The sequence below is a fragment of the Anabrus simplex genome, chromosome 11, assembly GCF_040414725.1.
Source record: "Anabrus simplex isolate iqAnaSimp1 chromosome 11, ASM4041472v1, whole genome shotgun sequence".
Classification (NCBI taxonomy): Eukaryota; Metazoa; Arthropoda; class Insecta; order Orthoptera; family Tettigoniidae; genus Anabrus; species Anabrus simplex.
In genome coordinates, this window is record NC_090275.1 from 122,041,317 (window position 1) to 122,060,129 (window position 18,813).

An 18,813-nucleotide genomic window follows, 5' to 3' on the forward strand; every position below is an offset into this window, starting at 1 on the left:
AAGAATGCACAATAAATGAGTTCATTTCATTCAGTAATAGCTGTTTCACAATATTCAACCCATTAAACAATGATAGGTGAGCCAGTTTACAAAACCAGACCACAGAAACAAACAATTTTTTTAAAAATCATGTGCATCTAATAATGTGGCCAGGGACTATAGTATCTCACACTTGGAAAATTTTAATACATTTAGTTGGGAGAAGATCAGTTTGGCTTCAGAAGAAATACAGCAATATGGAAAGCAATCTTGACTTTGTCTGATCTTACAGGATCGAATTAAGAAGGACAAGCATGATTTTCGTAGATCTACAAAAGGCACTTGATAATGTTAATTGGCCCAAAGTATTTTAGATTCTGAAGGTCATACAGATCAGGTAACAAGAAAGAAGGATTATGTACAATCTGTACAGAAATTAATCTGCGGTGACCGAGCTCGATAGCTGCAGTCGCTTAAGTGCGGCCAGTATCCAGTATTCGGGAGATAGTAGGTTTGAATCCCTGAAAATGGTTTTCCGTGGTTTCCCATTTTCACACCAGGCAAATGCTGGGGCTGTACCCTAATTAAGGCCACGGCCGCTTCCTTCCCACTCCTAGCCCTTTCCTGTCCCATCGTTGCCGTAAGACCTCTCTGTGTCGGTGCGACGTAAAGCAACTAGCAAAAAAAAAATCTGCGGTGATATGAACTGAGGGCTATGAAAATGAAGCAGCAGCCTAGAAAGGGATGAGGCAGGGTTGCAGCTTGTTTAACAGGCAGTAAAAGGAAACCAAAGAGGAATTTGGAAAAGGAATCACAATCGAAGAAGAGAACTCTTGAGATTTGCCATTGATATGGTTATTTTATCTCAGTTTGTGGAAGTTCTGGAGAAATTGCTGAATGGTATGGGCAGAATGTTGGGGAAGGAGAACAAGATGAAAATAAATAAGTCTAAGACAAAAATAATGGAGTGCAGTTGAACACAGTCAGGCGATGCAGGAAGTGAAGTCTTATTCATTCATTCATTCATTCATTTATCGTATGGAGTTTAGTGCTGTGAGTGTCCGAGGATGTGTTTGGCTCACCTGGTGCACATCTTTCTATTTGACACCCGTGGGTGACCTGTGTGTCTGGATGTGGGATGATGATGATGATGTAGGGTGTGTGTGAAACTCAGTGTTGGCATGTAGCCTACTCCGTTTGAATAACACCAAGGCTTTACATCCCCATCTGACAAATGAATAAGTATCGTCATACGAGCACTGTGGAAAGGTTTGGAATTCAATTCAGGTTTTGGGCACACAAACTATCCTGTTTGCCGACATTCTGGCAGTAAACTTTTTTTTCAACCAACAGGATTCAAACCCCGCCGTCAGACCATGGCCACCAGGCAGGCTAGTGAAGTAGACGAGTACTGTTACTTGGGTAGTAAAATAACTAACGATGGCGGAAGTAAGGAAGACGTTAAATCCAGACTGGCACAAGCAAGGAAGGCCTTTCTTAAGAAAATAAATTACCGGGCGAGTTGGCCGTGAGGTTAGGGACGCGCAGCTGTGAGTTTGTATCCGGGAGATAATGCGTTCGAACCCCACTGTCGGCAGTCCTGAAGATGGTTTTCTGTGGTTTCCCATTTTCTCACCTTAATTAAGGCCACGGCCCATTCCTTCCAACTCCTACCCTATTCCTAACCCATCGTCACCATAAGACCTATCTGTGTCGGTGTGATGTAAAGCGAATTGTAAAGAAGAGATATGCTCACTTTGAAAATTGATGTTGGGATTAGATGTTTTTGAGGACTCTCATCTGGAACATGGCATCGTAGCTCAAAAAGAAAGAGGGTAGAAGCTTTTGAAATACTGAAGGTGGGTGGGTAGATCAAATTACAAATGAAGGGGTACTGAATTCAGTTGGTGATAAGAGAATGTGAAATTTGATCAGATGAAAATATAGAATGATAGGACACCCAGGACTTGTTCAGTTACAGTAGTGTAGGTTGTAAGAACAGTACGGGTAGACCAAACAAATTACAGCATCATAGCAATCTATGGTTGGAATAACACTGACATGAGTAGCAAGAATTCTTATTTTCATTTTTTAATGTAATTTTGCTCTTAATGCCACACTGACACAGATAGTTTTTATGGCAAAGATGAGATAGGAAGCGACCGTGACCTTAAGTAAGGTGTTAAAATGAAGAACCAGGGCTGCTAACAGTGGGGTATAAACCCAGTATATCCCAAATGCTATGTGACAAAAATTGCACGGTTACTTGCTCGGTACTAGCAAGAATAATTGGTGGTAGAAAGAGGTGGAAATAAAGACACTAGGGTATACAAGGCTGTTATGAATGAACTTGATGGTTTCTCCTTTTATGTGAGCTTGTGTATTTAAATTGCACATTGTGATATATCAGTAGTTGAACTGCTTGACAAAGAATGTAGGCAAGACTGAGATTGGAGGTAATGTGTAAGCCTGCTCTCTTCATTCTTCTGTACGCTGAGAGTAGAAGAGAAACTGGAGTCCACTACTGAACTGCTATCAGGAACTCTCTGCTACTCAACTATTTTCCCAGTAGGCCTTAAAATACAACTTGCCTTTACTTAACTACTGTCTAGACTAACTGTGTAAGATTTTTTTATGATAGTCATATAACACCTAATTATAGGAAACTGTCATAGCTTTTTCCACAGAATTCTCAATTCAGATAAACCAAATTACCTTTCTTCACACTTTGAATTCTTCTCATATCATTCTTATCACTGCAGTACACAATACGCTTGCACCATACTGCTATCTACAATCTCTGTTGGCTGGTCATGGTATTCCCTCCTTGCCAACATTGAGAACATGACTTCTGTTAAAAAATTTAAGATCGTTTGCCCAAGGTACTGAACTGCTCGATGACTAAGGTATGAATGCGTGAGTGAATGGTCAAATATTATTATACTTAGGTGTATTAGAGTTAGTTCCAGAATTATGGTTTCTTAATTATTATTTTTTAAATATGTAGCATTTTAATCAAATTATGTAGTAGTGGTCAAGTGTAAGATATAGATGATATCTTTGAGATATAATGTTTCTCCAGGCGCTGTGTGTTTGTTGCTGGTGTCCAGCTCTATCACCATGGCTGTTCCCTTTTGTCTGGGGAAGATCATAGACATGATCTACTCAGTGGATATGACTCGAACCAAGGAAAGGCTGAACCAAGTTTGTCTGCTCATGGTGGCTGTGTTTCTGCTGGGAGGACTCTGTAACTTTGGCCGTGTCTACCTCATGAACGTAGCAGGTAAGTGTAGTAGGACAACTGAACCAACACGTCCAATGACAGTACCAAATGTGGACCTAATAGTTCTTCATTTTCCTTGTTGTTTGTCATGATTTGGTCCTTGTTTACATGATAATTTCTTCATTCCATCTGCCTACAAGGATGCATTACAAAATCTGATACAAATTTTAAGCCTTAATATAATAGGAAGTTAGAAATGGATTTAGTTTATTTAGGTGTCAACATTCGTGAGTTGGTGTGTTGTGAATAGGTGGAGGACAATTTTGGGTGCACATTCAACTTTTCGTTGTCCAATTTGGATGCAAACCTGTTTTATCTGACAAATACTGAAATTTTGGTGGGGGTGTTTGTTAGTGACGTTAGAGTGGTGAGTAGAGCAAATCAAAAGTGCTATGAGTGGGGCCAGATGGAGCAGAAACTGGGGACAGTCTTTCGCTAATAACTAGTGTCCCCATTTATACCATCAATGTAATTTGCCCCAGACTAGTCAGCCGCTCCCAGGGGTGCTCAGTCCGAACTATTTTTATTTATTATTTATTTACAGAGTACAACAAATTTGTCTTCCTTTTCTTCTCCCAAAAAGTCTTGAGTCTGGTTGACCTGGCTGCCCTCTCCGCATCCGTTATAACATATTGCTTCCTCTGTACAGTGGTCAGAGGAAGCCTGATGCATTTATTCTTCAAAATACTTTTCTCGCCTCTGTTTTCTATGGTTTGCATGGTAATATTCAACTCCTCCAAATCACTTTGGACTTCTTTAAACCAATTGTTTTTTGATTTACTATTCCATAAGTAATTAAATAATTGTTTTGAAACTCTGTTATCACTTAGTCGAAATATATGACAAAAAAAGGCAATTCTTCTTTTTCTCATCGTGTCTGTAATGGACTCACTTTCCCGATAGATAACCTCATTCGGCAACAATCTCCACTGTCCATCCACCTGATGTTTCTTGTTTATGATCCTCCTGAGTATCCTTCGATCAACTCGTTGTAAGCGTTCTGTTGTTGATCTAGTAATGAGTTTAAATAATGTTTCACAAGCATAAGTTGCTTCTGGTTTAATAACAGAGTTATAATGCCTAAATTTTGCAATAATCGAAAGATGTTTCTTTTTGTATGTAGGCCAATTTATCCGTTGTGCCTGCTTCAGTTTATATATTCTGCTCTCTATTGATGGTTTTTCATTGCAATTCCAAGTGAGATTTTCACCCAAATATTTAAATGTATTTACAATTTCAGTTCGTTTATTATTATTTAATAATAGCTCTGAATTTAAAGTTCTGAAAGTAGGCATTATTTTTGTTTTATCATACAAAATTTGCAGTCCAACTTTTTTCGCTACATTTGCAAGTTCTTCCAATTGAACTTTAGCCTCTTCGAAACCATTTGCCAGTATCGCAAAATCATCCGCGAATGCCAAGCAATTTAGTTTGATATTTTTTCCAATTTTGACTTTTGGAGGACATACCTTAGTCCAATCTCGCATGACCTTTTCCAATACACAATGGAACAATAATGGCGAAAGTCCATCTCCCTGGCGGAGGCCTGTTGTAATTGCAAATGATTTAGATAACTCATTTCTGAATCTAACTTTAGATTGAGTATTCTTAAGAGTCATACCAATCAGGCTAATAAGTTTGGAATGTAGACCAAATTCCTGAAGGACATTCAACAATGATTCACGATGTATACTATCATACGCCTTTTGAAAATCAACAAACGTAATAACTAAATTTTTGTTTCTAGATCTATGATGTTTCATAATCCATTTTAAACTGATGATTTGGTCAGGGCAGCTTCTTCCTGGACGAAATCCACCTTGATATTCCCCTAGTTCACAGTCAAGATGACCCTGTATTCTGTTATAGATAATCTTAGATAAAATCTTATATGTAATATCCAATAATGATACTCCCCGATAATTATTTGGATCAGATCTATCGCCCTTTTTATGCAATGGTTGAATTATTGCCATATTCCACTCTTCAGGCATTGTAGCAGTATTCCAAATATCTATAAGATGTTTATGTAGATTCTGAACGGTATGGTCATTAGCATTCTTCCATACCTCTGCGACGATTTGGTTCTCTCCCGGTGCTTTATCATTTTTAAGGGAATCAATTGCTGCTCGTACTTCATTATAAACGGGTGGTGTAACCTTTTCTAAAGGTATCCTATTTTTTTGATGTGTGTCATATTGCAGATATTCTGAAGATTCCTCACTGTTAAGTAAGTTCTCGAAGTATCTAGCTAAAATTTCCGCATTATCTTGATTAGTATGTGCCTGTTTTCCATTAGTATCTCTCATTAGGAGTGTTGGGGGAGTATAATTTGTTTGGTATTGCCGAAATGTTTTATAGTAATCTCTTGTCTTATGTCGAGTAAATGCTTCGTCAATAGAGTGTAACATCTCCGTGTGATAATTTCTCTTAACCCTTCGGATGATTTTAGCCATATGTTATCTAGCAGTAACAAGTTCTTCGTGTGACTGTTCTGTTTTCCGTTGTTGATCAATCAACCATGCCTTGTGTCGGTGTTGAATCGCTGCATCGCACTCCTCATTCCACCAAGCATGTTTTTTCCTATTTTTAACGGGAGCGTTTTCCTCAGCAGTGGTTTTTAGCTTGTTAATTACCGTTCCCAAATCATCACTTAGATAGGTTTTAGATTGTTCATAATATAATTTATTATTAATGAGATAGCTAGGGTCATATGTTTTCTTCCTATTACATTTGGAGAGAATGCGTTTCTTTTTTGGAGTTTATTTTATTTTAATTTTAAACAAATAATGATCTGAATCTATGTCCATTCCACGGAGGACCCTCACATTGTAAATTTCCTTATGATAGTTCTTATCCATAGCTACATGATCAATTTGGAACTCCCCTAATTTAACATTAGGGCACTTCCAAGTCATCAGTTTATGTGGTCGTCGTTTGAATCGTGTGGTTTCCAAAAGTAGCCCATGATCAATACAAAGATCGATCAATCTCTGACCATTCCTGTTAGTTGGATGATGAACTGGCCACTTACCTACAACATTACAAAACTTTTTCTCACGGCCTATTTTAGCATTGAAATCGCCAAGCATGATTTTAATATGGTTATCGGAAATGGATGATAATAGTTGGTCTAGTTCTTCCCAAAATTTGTCTGTGTCTTCCCTGTTGGTCCCTTTTTTTTTTTCATTCGTTGGAGCATGGACGTTTATCAATGTGTACGTTTTATTCTCTACTTTGATTGTCATCAATGCCGTTCGGGGGGAGGTGGAAGAAAAATCTTCGATTGAATCTAAGATACTAGTATGAACCAAAAAGCCGACTCCAAACTGAGGAACACTCTTTAGTACTCTTTCACCCGGGGGACCCTTATATTAGGCGATATCCCCCTGACTCAAGGGGGTCTTGATCCGTATTACGCAATTCTTGAAGAGCAGTTATCAGTATCTTATGTTGATCTAAGACGTCTGTGAGATGTTTTAATTTGCCCACTTTCATTAATGAATTTATGTTCACTGTAGCGAAATATGAGAACTGTCCTGATTTATTAAATTTAAGTTTCCTCTTGATCGGATGGGTCTGCATGTTGTTTAATGGGTTGCAGGCGCTCCGACTCGCCTTGTTCTTCCATGTGACACCCCACCGTATCCGAATGGTGTCTTTGTTTGGATCTGATGATCGTGTGTATCCAAACCGGTGGATATTTCATTAGAAGACTAATCATAATAGGCTGATTGTCTGATCAATGATCAATACATTTCTGACCGAAGTCAGGGCTTACAATGCCAGATGTGATCTGGCAAGGTGATGAATGATGGGTGATGAAAGATGAATTGTGAAGAAGGCTTTTTGCCTTATTTCATCCTAGTTGTTCAGGACTGGGAGTAGGCATTTCCTCCATACTCCGCGAACGTTATGGTTTTCCCGCCAATACTCGGGTAGCTGATTGCAGTGGTTTCCCACATCCCTATAATAAAAATAATGCCCTAAAAATATATACACCGTGAATTTTGATGGGGATCATATAACATATATGGACACGGTGAGGTCAACTAAAAGCTATAAATAAAACAAGGCGAAGCATGACGTCAGTTTTGGAGGAAAATCTGTTTATTAGATAAACAAGAAAGTATGAAAAAAAAAAGGTATCAAATGACCAAATTTTTACATGACTCAGAATTTTTCTTTCAGCTTGATAAAGTCCATCTTGAGAATCAAAAATATATTACAGGTATACAATATATGCGAACACACATACTTAACATATCAAATCAAATCTTGAAGTTTCATTAATTTTACACCTTGGGCTTGCGTGCTTGCACCACACTCCTGGCTTTATATTTTTTAACACTTTGAACTGTAGATGAGTATGTTCACCTTTCCTGCACACTTGACATTGCAGTGGGGTCCCTAACCTTAAGAAAAGACGTGATTGAATGAGCAAAAAGGGGAGACAAAAACTAATCTAACTACAAAATATAACACGCTGAGTGGTAAAACATCCTACGCACAAATATATATACCTCGAATCATGAGCAACCTCATGAGCACAACAAAACACTATGGAAATGAACCACACACAATAAAATCACAAAAAAGGCAAATATACACAATCAAAAAAACAAAAACATGGTGTCATATTTTCCAGAGCTCACCAGAAAGCATGCGACATTCACGCAACTCTCATTCACTCAAAGCCTCGATGGAAAATATAAGGAAACATTATTTTACACTTTAAGCAACACTTCCTATTCAACGTAGGTTCCTGAAATAAATTATATGACACAAATTCATAAAAATAACAGAGTGGGCTTTAACTTTCAACACATAATTCAACGTTGGTTCCTGAAATAAATCACAGGACACAAATGTTCTTCAGCGTGGTAATATCACAAAAGAAAAACCAAACGAAACATCGCGATATAAAAATCTCATCTACTGACATGGACAAAAATCAATAAAATCACAAAATATAGCCCGCTAAAATAAAACTGTCCTCGGTAGACAAACATATCACCCTCGCCAACATACGGTGGAATGACTCAAAAGCGGAGAATGAGTCTCCAAAAATAAAGCAGCAAATACCAAAAACACCGGGTCCAACCCTTTACACACGCTGCTCAACAGTCTACCCGAGGCAAATCACAAAAACACATCAAAGATGCAGGCCTTTCAAATGAGGAACACGTCCTCTTACTGAAAATCACTCTAAGCCATATCCCTTGTCCTAAAGTTGCCAAAACTGGAAAAATATATAAAATGACGTCATCTAACATACGCTCGCGTGAAAAGAAAGGAAACCACACTGGTCACAAATCAAAGCAGTTGCGCTTGTAAAGCTAAACATGAATAATAAAGTGGCCAACTCTGTAATAAATACCATAATCTGAAACCAGTAAATTGCCACATAGACAATCGATCATGTATGAACATCTGAAAGTTACTGAAATACCTCAATCTTTCAACTCGAGAAACTCACATTATTAATAATAATAATAATAATAATAATAATAATAATAATACATTTTACAGAAAAATCAATTCTAACTATTTGAACTTGGAAAACAAAAATGGGTTTGAGGAACTCGTGAATCAAATACTAATTTACACTCATCTTGATATTCAAATAGTTGTGAAGATGACGTTATCAAAAGTTTGTATATCCAAACTCCACCATTTCACACACTCTCATTCACACATCATGCAATAAATCCCAGAAAACGTGACGGCATATTTCCGTACACTTTGAGCTCCCCTTAACTGCCCAGATTATTTTATTTGAATTTTTTTTGTAATGTTTTGGGATAAGTAACTTCAAATGCATCTAAAACAACTTAAAAATAAGTTATTAAAATAATTTATTGCACAGAATTGGTGAAATTGAACGTGTCCATATGGACACACTGGGCATTTAGATAGTCACTATATCATGTTAATCATGAGTTACCCTGGATTGATTCTAAGTATCATACAGATTTCCTGGTATAATTTTATCGCATGAGATTGTGAAAATAATGCACCAGAGAGACATTGTTGGCAGAAACAATCTATTTTATCTGTATTCTGAGAGTTCCTTATTATTGTAAAATCAAATAAACATTGATAGAAGATATTAGTTAACTTCTTGCTGCCTGCATTGAAGATCTGTCATACATACAGTCAGTTCATTGGCATTCATAGTACTTCGCGAAACATTCCACACAGAATCCAACATTACATTTACCGCATTTGGTGCGTACAATGAAGTCAAATAAATATTAAAGTACAGCTGATGATTTTTTTGCACAGCATGCTCCTACACACCTTCTCTTCTTTTCAATCTTCACAATGTAGTGTTTGGAGCCATCGTACCTGATGTCACTTGGAACTCGCTTCTTAGATGTGGAACCTAAGACAGCAGATGGCCTTCCTGTTACACTGATGGGATTCTTGAATCGATTCAAGTAGGTTAGTACAATTTCTCGCCTGAAATCTAGTTGGTTTAGTCTGACTCCTCCTTGCCTTTTCAACTGCCAAGCATTATGGACATCAATGAGCCAGGACAGAATCGGCCAGTACCATTTCTTATTTCTAATGTTTATCCTGTACATGCGAGTATTCTGATCCATTTGGTCCACGCCACCCATAAACTTGTTGTATCCTCCAACCATATCAGGATGTTCAATGCAGATAAACTGTTTATCTTTTACCGAATATCTCTTTACTGAAGACAATGGATGTACACCAGCGCAGGTTGATGCCACGGCCACAACAGAGTTATCCACCCATTTTACTACCAGAATTCCATCGCCATCGTCCTTACACAAAGACTGTTCAAAATGTCCCCTCTCTTTCTTGATCATACTTTTATTGGGAGGTAAAGGACAGGTTTTGGGAAGCCTGTTTTCCCTAATTGTACCTGTTCCACCATATCCTTCTTCACGTAGAAATGACAACAGGTCAAAACCTGTAAACAGGTTATCAAAGAAAAACAGGAAGGGCAACCTTTTCATTTCAATACTGAAGTCGTCGATCATTTGAGTCAACGGCATGGCTGCCTTTCCAACGTGGGTCTCATATTCAGGGTTGGGATGGCAACACTTTCCTTGATAGATAGAAAAATTAACCAAGTATCCAGACGTTGTGCATAAACACCACGCCTTGTAGCCAAACTGGATTGGTTTGCCCCTAATAAATTGTTTGATAGAATGTCTCCCAAAATATTTTATTATCGACTCGTAAGACAGCTGCTGTTCAAGGGACAAAGTGTTCTCTGCATTTTAGTTGTATTTTGTCAAGGAGAGGTCGAAGTTTCCACAGCTTGTCATTTACATCAATTTTGTTGCTGTCTATACTGTGGAGGAACTGAAGGATTTGTTCAAATCGGTTTCTACTCATAGCATTCGTTACAAGCTCATTTCTTGTATCATACTTAGAATCCCAATATAATCTTTTACTAGGGAGAGGGTTGTAACCACTTAAAATAAGGATACCAAGGAAGCAACCCATTTCTTCGCAAGTTATCAACGGATTTGGGCAGTTTTTGAAAACAGCATAGTTGTTTGACTCTTCCACCAATAATTTAACAATGTCATCATCAAAGAATTCTTCAAAAATTTGAACTGGGGTTTTTGCACAATAAATACTAAAGTCGGGATCAGCAAATGTCCTAAGATTACACTCTAAATCACCATCTACCCACTGGTTTTGCCTGTGTTTGGTCAAGTAATCAAGATTTCGTGGCTCAGTTTCTACTTCCTTGTCAACTAGTCTCACTTCTGCTTGAGAACGAAGTTGCCGAGAATTTAGGTTGTCAGGTATACCTCCATCCTCATCCCCTGAATCTTCATCCGTCAAAATTGCTGGATCAGGAGGTGCTATGAACACTGTATCTGTTTCTGGGGTACTTTCGTCTTCTTTGAAGAGAATGTCGAGAGCCTCCTGAACTGTTAGATCAGAATTTAATATCCTTGACAGCGACCTACGGAGATAATAGAGCAGTAGTACAGTACTTCAGAAGTACTTCGTCATGTTCATGATAGTAGTAATAATAAAATTTATATTATTATATGTGCTGTTATATTTATGACTGAATACATATTATGCATATAACACAACTGCAATGAATAGAATTTGTGACTCTACATCTGCCCACCGTGTCCATATGGACACGGTAGGATAAACGAGGTCCTGTACACTAGACTAATTGATAATGTGCCATTTAGGCACATAGCCTGTAATAACTACAATGTTTTATACTGCCACAAACAACTAAATAAGAAACTTAAAAACAAATATGAACTAAGAAAGCTACTTACTCTGTGTCAATGTCCATCATTTCCACATCAAAGTTTAAACTCCCAACTCAGAAGCTCATAACTGCCACTCAACAATGAACCAGCAACAGAAAATGAAACGTTAGATAGATTAAAGTTTCCCTTTCCAGTTAGAATTGTTACGAACCCAAATTGTTAAAGACAAAAATTACCAATGAAGAATTAGGATGATATTACGTGCGTGTCCATATGGACACGCAGAGAATTTAAGGGTTAATACTTTACTCTAGTCTTTCCTGATTTTAATTTAAATCCTTATTTACATTTAAGCCCCAAGACGCACACTGCATCTCAAACACTAAAGCAAAACAAATCAAATTAAATGAGGATAAAATAAGAAACTGACTCGTAAAAAGTATTGACGCTAACCACTCAACTAAAAATCTGCATAAAATGGAAAGAAAGCAAGCTGTGACCTTATATTTACATTAACAAGCTTCCTAACATTTACTTTAAATAGGATGTAGTCCTTCCAAACAAAAGCTAAATTTACTGAAATTAAATATTAACTAACCTATCCCCATTTGCGACATTTAAACACGTTCACACTCACATAATTACATTCAAAATTCTGTATTCATCTATTTCATTGACTTATCGTCGCCAGCCTTTGGGAGAACTGGCCCCCATCGTGTTTTAGCCAGCCATATTAATGATGATATCTTCAGAAAAGACTTAGATCAGCCCTTTGGTCACCATCTTGGCATAGAAAAGTGATGTCCTATTTTCTATAAGCTGCTTCTGGATATCATCTAAAACGTCCCTTCATTCACGATGTAGAAACTAGGTCAAGATTACCCTGCCGGTTACTAGAGTACTATGGCTGGGTAATTTCCATTGACCATGAAACCAGTTCTCATTCATCCTAGCAGAACAACTCTTATCTCACCGTAACTAGGTCAGATATTTCCCTTGTATATGCAAGACTGAAAATTGTAAAGTTTATGCCCTTGGGAATCTATTTACACGGGCAGGCTACTATGCATTCGAAATGATTAAATGAAACTGTTCTCTCCGTCTGGATATCAAAAGTTAAATGCCATTCTCCCAGTATTTGAAAACTTGAATAGATTAAATGCAGATTGAGCGTCTTCCAACAAAATTATGAGTCCCCACACGATCACTCGCATAAATGAAAACTTCTTCTCACAATGTTACGTGCATGAATCTTGCCGGATAATAAACTTGCTAGCCCACGCGCTTCTCGCTTTTATCAATTCGTCCTCTAAGACGCCCTTGTATCATCGATCGTGGCCATCACTCGCATAGACCAATGACTACCCAAATTTACTGTGGCTCTAACATTTCATTAGCTGAACACTTCGCATACCGAATGCTTACTTCAAATGTATATTTGCAGCTCCTGTAGCCTCTCGCCAGGCCTCTGAAATGTTGTCCGTTGGTCTGGCCACTGGAGTTCTATTGTTTCCTTGTTCTGCTTTGTGTACGTCATGTCGAAATTCCTCCTTCTAAACTTAGCTGGTGAGCAAACAAACCCGAGCTCCAAGCTCCCTGCAGAAATTGTGACATGTGCTGCTGAATGTAGATATTCCCGTTCAGTTGCTAGTACTTAATAAAATCTTCTTTATACATTTGAATAGATGATTGATGAATTAAATGAGGACTTCAATAAGGGCTCACTAGAGATTGGAAGTTTGAAGCGCAGAGATTTGAAAGGGTTTTCAGTTGGGTTCTGCAGAAGCCTATGGCTTGATTGCTTTAAATATGACAAAAATACATTCTCTGTATTTGTAGTTTCATCACAATACATCACCAGTTTCTGTCCTGAAAGTTTGCTCGTAATTTCTTCCACCCTTTCGTTCATCATCTCTTGGCACAGCTCCTGTAACGCATTAATAGCAAAAATCTTACTTTGGTAAATATTTGATAACCGGTAGCTTTACACTTCATTATGTAAGCTACATACAGGAATAATGCAGTTGTAACTCAGTCTGAAGAAGAACTAGTGTTAATCTTGAATGCCTTTTCAACTGCATACAGAAAGATTGGTCTCAAACTGAATACTGGTAAGAGACAGATTCTCTCACAACCAGCCCCTGGAGAAAGACATCGACGGAATGAGCCTTCCTTACCTTGGCAGCATCCTCTCATCAAGTGCAAATATAGATTTGGAAATTCATATTAGAATGAACTGTGCTGGAGCATCCTTTGCTAAACTATGATGTGGAGTTATTGACAATCATTATGTCAATGTTGCAACAAAGATCCTCGTATACAATTCAGTTGTAGTTCCCAGCTTACTGTATGGACCGGAATCCTGGACATGCTACAGATGACATATTAAAAAGTGGGAACAATATCACCAGCGAAATTTAAGAAGAATTCTGCGTATAATCTGGCAATATACGTACACAGATGTCAATGTCTTCGAAGTGGCACGGACCACCAGTATAGAAGCCATGGTTTTAAGACGTCAGCTATGATGGACAGGGCATGTAATACGCATGCCCAATAATCGGATTCCCAAGCAAGTGTTTTACTCTGAGTTAACCGTGGGTAAATGTTGTATGGGAGGTCAGAGAAAGCGATTTAAGGATGTAATTAAGGCTAACATGAAGATATGCCACATTGATGTTAACGACAGGGAGACCTTAGCCCTCAGCCGTTCATCTGGGAGATCAGTAGTAGTTGATAGCGGCACACTACTTTTGAAGAAAACCATATGTGAGTAGCGAGCAATAAGAGGCAATGTGGAAAGGAAAAAGAAAAAAATAGGAGAACAGTGACTGCTCCATCGGGGACTATCTGCCATCTCTGCGGCAAATTTAAATAACGTGCAAAACAGTACCTTATGTTTCTGGTAAGGAGAGCTTCTTCGAATTAGTTGGGATTTTGAATTATTGAGGTTCTACTGTATATGTTATAGCTACTATTGTGATCACAGTTAAGTCTATTCCACAGAATATTTGTGTTGGAGATGGCTAGTTCTGCATCTTACATGCAGTATGATGCTTCCCTGACAAAGTGATGGGCGCACAAAGTCACGTGACAGGGAGACTGTGAAATTGCTAACAGTTGCGGTTTTTAAACTTAAAGTTTTAAAATTGTGTTACCGAGCCAACATGCGTGTAATTAAGGATCGTACCAGGGATCTGGATTGGGTCAGCTTGAACAATATCCTTCACAAACAATAATTTAGCAAAGGAAAGCCCTTGTGCTACATGCCATGTAGAAACGCCACAATACCTTGTAGCAAGCAGTGTGCGGAGAAGCAGAATCCGCGAACACTGGCGATGCCAACAGTTGGCGAAAAAGCGTGGCTCATATAATCAGTTCATATGCACCAAACGATATTGTCAGTGCCGATGAAACTGCATTTTGTTTTAGTGCTGAGCCAAACGGACTTATGGTTTTAAAGGAGAGAAGTGCCAGCCGGTAAATCATACAAGGGTGGGGGTTGTTTTACTCTGTTGCAATGCACACGGAAGCAAGAGACTTCACCCTCTCATCGTAGGAAAGTTCGATAAGCCACAATGTTTTAAGGGCGTCAGGCACTTTCTGTGCAAATACAAGGCATCTAAAAATTGTAAACAGTATGGTAATCCAAAAAATAAAGCATTTGCACAAGGGAGCCAGGATAATTTGTCCTAGTCTTTGAATTGCATGTCCAGCTCCATGGCTAAATGGTTAGCTTGCTAGCCTTTGGTCACAGGGGTCCCGGGTTCAATTCCCAGCAGGGTCGGGAATTTTAACCATCATTGGTTAATTTCTTTCGCTCGGGGACTGGGTGTATGTGTTGTCTTCATCATAATTTCATCCTCATCACGATGCGCCGGTTGCCTACGGACGTCAAATCAAAAGACCACGAGTAATTTTAATGTAAGGAAATCCACCTTTTCAATACATACAAAACTGTTGCACATAAGTTATACTACAACATTTTTATTATTATTATGAAGGTACCGGTTTCGACATGTTTTCAATGTCATCATCAGCCTTTCGTAAAACAAAGCAAGAAAACAAATTCACATATAGCAACAAAATACACACGCTAGGTAAAAATTTTAGTATAATGGTGCACATTTAAAATAGTTTATATAAAATGTATGAAAATTGTTATGCGTTGGTGGCGTGATAGTTTTTGTTGTCATGAGGCGCTGTCTGAAAAGTTGAGCAATGATATGATAAAACTTGATGAACACGTTGAAATTTTGTTAAGTGTCTTATTCATAAGGGAATGTAACACTGTTAGCAGCATAGTCTTTGAATGTATTGAATTTATTGAAAAGGTGGATTTCTGTACATTAAAATTACTTGTGTGATTCTCAGTTCAATGCGGATCAACCATGAAGTTTTTAACTTTAAATCAAAAGACCTGCACCTGGCGAGCCGAACCCGTCCTTTGATCTCCAGGCACTAAAAGCCATACGCCATTTCATTTGAATCGTGTGAATTTTCTTTCATTGTGTGAGGTTATGTTAGCCAGTGATTTATTTAAGTGCATTGTTTGAATAACATAAATGCACCTTGATGGATACATTTTGGAAATAGCTTTTTCCATGGCATTTGAAAGGTTTAAACTGTGAATCAAGGTTAATTGCGTGCAGTAACAGGTCTTGGCATATTTTGTGATGCGACAGTGGTTGGCATTTCTGTATATGAGTTGGTGGTTAATTCGAAATCACATAATTCATAGTCCGAAATTTGGGTCCCAACGACTTTGAATTAATGAGGTTTTACTGAACTGTATGTACATACATCTTCATTATGGACTCTTATGCCTTTCAGCAAGTGTCTGTGAATTTACTAAATGCTGTCTCAATCCTCTATTTGTAACTAGTTCATAAGGGAATGTAACACTGTTAGCGGCATAGTCTTTGAATGTATTGAATTTATTGAAAAGGTGGATTTCCTTACATTAAAATTACTTGTGTGATTCTCAGTTCAGTACGGATCAACCATGTGTGTGGTGTCGTGAAGTTCTATACCTCTTATCTTAAAGCCAGGGAAAGGTCCGAACTTACCTCAATAGCCTTGCTCTCTGTTATGTACAAGCTTCTGGAAAGATTGATCCCGAATAGATTAGCACCAACATAATTGCAGCGACCAAATCCTTTCCTGACCACCTTTGTGGAAGCTGGTTTTGAGAAGAAATTGAAGAATATCTCTGTCTTTCTGGATCTCACAGCAGCATACGACACTGTTTGGAAAGGATGGACTACTACTAAAACTGATCAAGGCTGTTCTCTGTGCGAATGTTAATAGACAGCATGCCAAGTAACAGACTATTCCAAGTTAACTCCAAGACCAGCAGAAGCTAATTGCACAAACTGAATAAAGGCTCGCCTGCTCTTTTTAATTTGTACACCCATGATCTTCCTAAAACAGTGTTCTGCAAATTCATATGTGGATGATATCAACTTCACTGATCAGCGTACCAGTTTGGCTGAAGTGGAGGATGTTCTCACCCAAGACCGTGCAGTTCTAGATGACTGCTTCAAAACATGGTGCTTACAACTCAGCACTCAGAAAAACGAAGTAACTGTTTTTCACTTGGACAACAGGCTTGCAAACTACTTCCCCAGAGTCATTTTTAGAGGTAAGGCATTAGAGTACAATGGCACCCCTAATTATCTGGGTAGATCTCTAACATACAAAGCACATCTACGTAAATCTGCATCAAAACTAAAGAGCCGTAATAACCTCCTTCAGCGCTTAACCGGAGCTGACGCCAACACAGTGAGAATAACTGCTTTAATGCTTACCTATTTTTCAGCTTAGTATTACTCTGCTTAACAGTTGCCACAGCCACAGCATGTGCATCATTGCTTCCTACTCCAATCCAGTGGTTTCTAGTGCTGAGTAACATCCTGCTTCCTCCGATCAGAAGACAAAAAAGATCTTGTTCATCTATGCTCAGGAATGTGCAAGAACACAACACTCCCAATACATGAAGATATGAGTCAATTAAGAACATCTAGACTAAATCCGTGCAAACTGGCATGTAAAACTGCCTTGGAATTGACAAACAATCACTTCGATCGCAAAGACAACTGGCCATCGGGTGTCCTGTAAGTTGGGAGCGCAACTTAGTGGCTTCAATCTGCTTAGCTGTGTCTGTAGTAGGCTCAGCTGTATCAGGTATATTCTTCATAACTGGGGCTGGACAATGGAACACATAGTGTATGGAGGACCTGAACTGTAGCGGTGGATTGGATTAAGACTTTGGATGTACAAATCTAATCTTTCACTTGTGTGAGACACACCATTTCTGTTGATCTACTTATGAATCTGTATTATTTTCTTTTTATGTTGTATTGCATCGAACGCTAAATTAAAAAAAAATCTCTAAATCATTGGAAACAGAGTCTAACTATCGTTCTCTTGGTGTCCCTCTACTTCTCTTACCCTCCATAACGGAGTCCATTATTCTCTTAGGTAACCTATCTTCCTTCATTAGCCTCACATGACCCCACCATTGAAACCAGTTTATGTGTGCAGCTTCATCAATCAAGTTCATGCTTAACTTGTTCTTTATCTCCTCATTCCGAGTACCTTTCTGCCATTGTTCCCACCTATTTGTACCAGCAATCATTCTCGTCGTTACTTCAAACTTAAGATATCCTGAGTCAACCGAGCTTCCATTCCCGTAAAGCAAAGTTGGTCTGAAAATAGACCGGTGCAATGATAGTTTCGTCCAGGAGCTGACTTCCTTCTCACAGAATACTGTATTAGCTTTACTGCACCTTCATTGAATCTCACTTACTATATTACCTTCCTAAATAATTGAAATTGTCCAACTGTTCCAACTTTGCATTCCCAACCTGACATTCAGTTTTCTTAGATTTCTTGCCTACTGACATAAAATTTAGTCTTGAAGAAAGCTAATTTTTGTATTGTATGCATTGCACTTATTTTCCAGTTCCAAGATATTAGACTGCAGGCTTTCAGCACAATCTGCCATTAAGACCATATTGTCAGCATTTCCACCTAACTGAATCCCATATTAGTAGAGAAGTCCAGAAAATGCTTCCCATTCCTGTTAGCTTCCACATGTACCAACATCTTCTCATATCCTTCAATGCTATTTCCAACTCTCTCATTGAAATCACCCATTAGCACTACTACCTCCGTGCTCTTGAGCCTGACTACGATGTCACTCAATGCTTCATAAAACTTGTCAACTTCATCCTCATCTGCACCCTCACATGTTAAATACACTGAGACAGTTCTCGTCCTAATTCCTCCACCTGCCAAATGTACCCACATTGTTCA

The 18,813-nt window shown here is 38.4% G+C and overlaps 1 protein-coding gene across 2 annotated transcripts in view; it reads left to right on the forward strand.

Moving 5' to 3' along the window:
- Nucleotides 1-18,813, forward strand: part of LOC136883180 (ATP-binding cassette sub-family B member 10, mitochondrial) — a 199,887-nt gene that overhangs the window by 9,176 nt on the left and 171,898 nt on the right. The window contains exons 1-2 of one of the 2 annotated variants that reach the window (XM_067155361.2): nt 2,674-2,885; nt 3,062-3,262. In XM_067155361.2, coding sequence (XP_067011462.1) covers nt 3,100-3,262 — 163 coding nt within the window. In that variant the 5' untranslated portion in view covers nt 2,674-2,885; nt 3,062-3,099. Of the gene's footprint in view, nt 1-2,673; nt 2,886-3,061; nt 3,263-18,813 lie in introns of those variants that run through there. The other variant, XM_067155360.2, reaches the window with a different exon arrangement.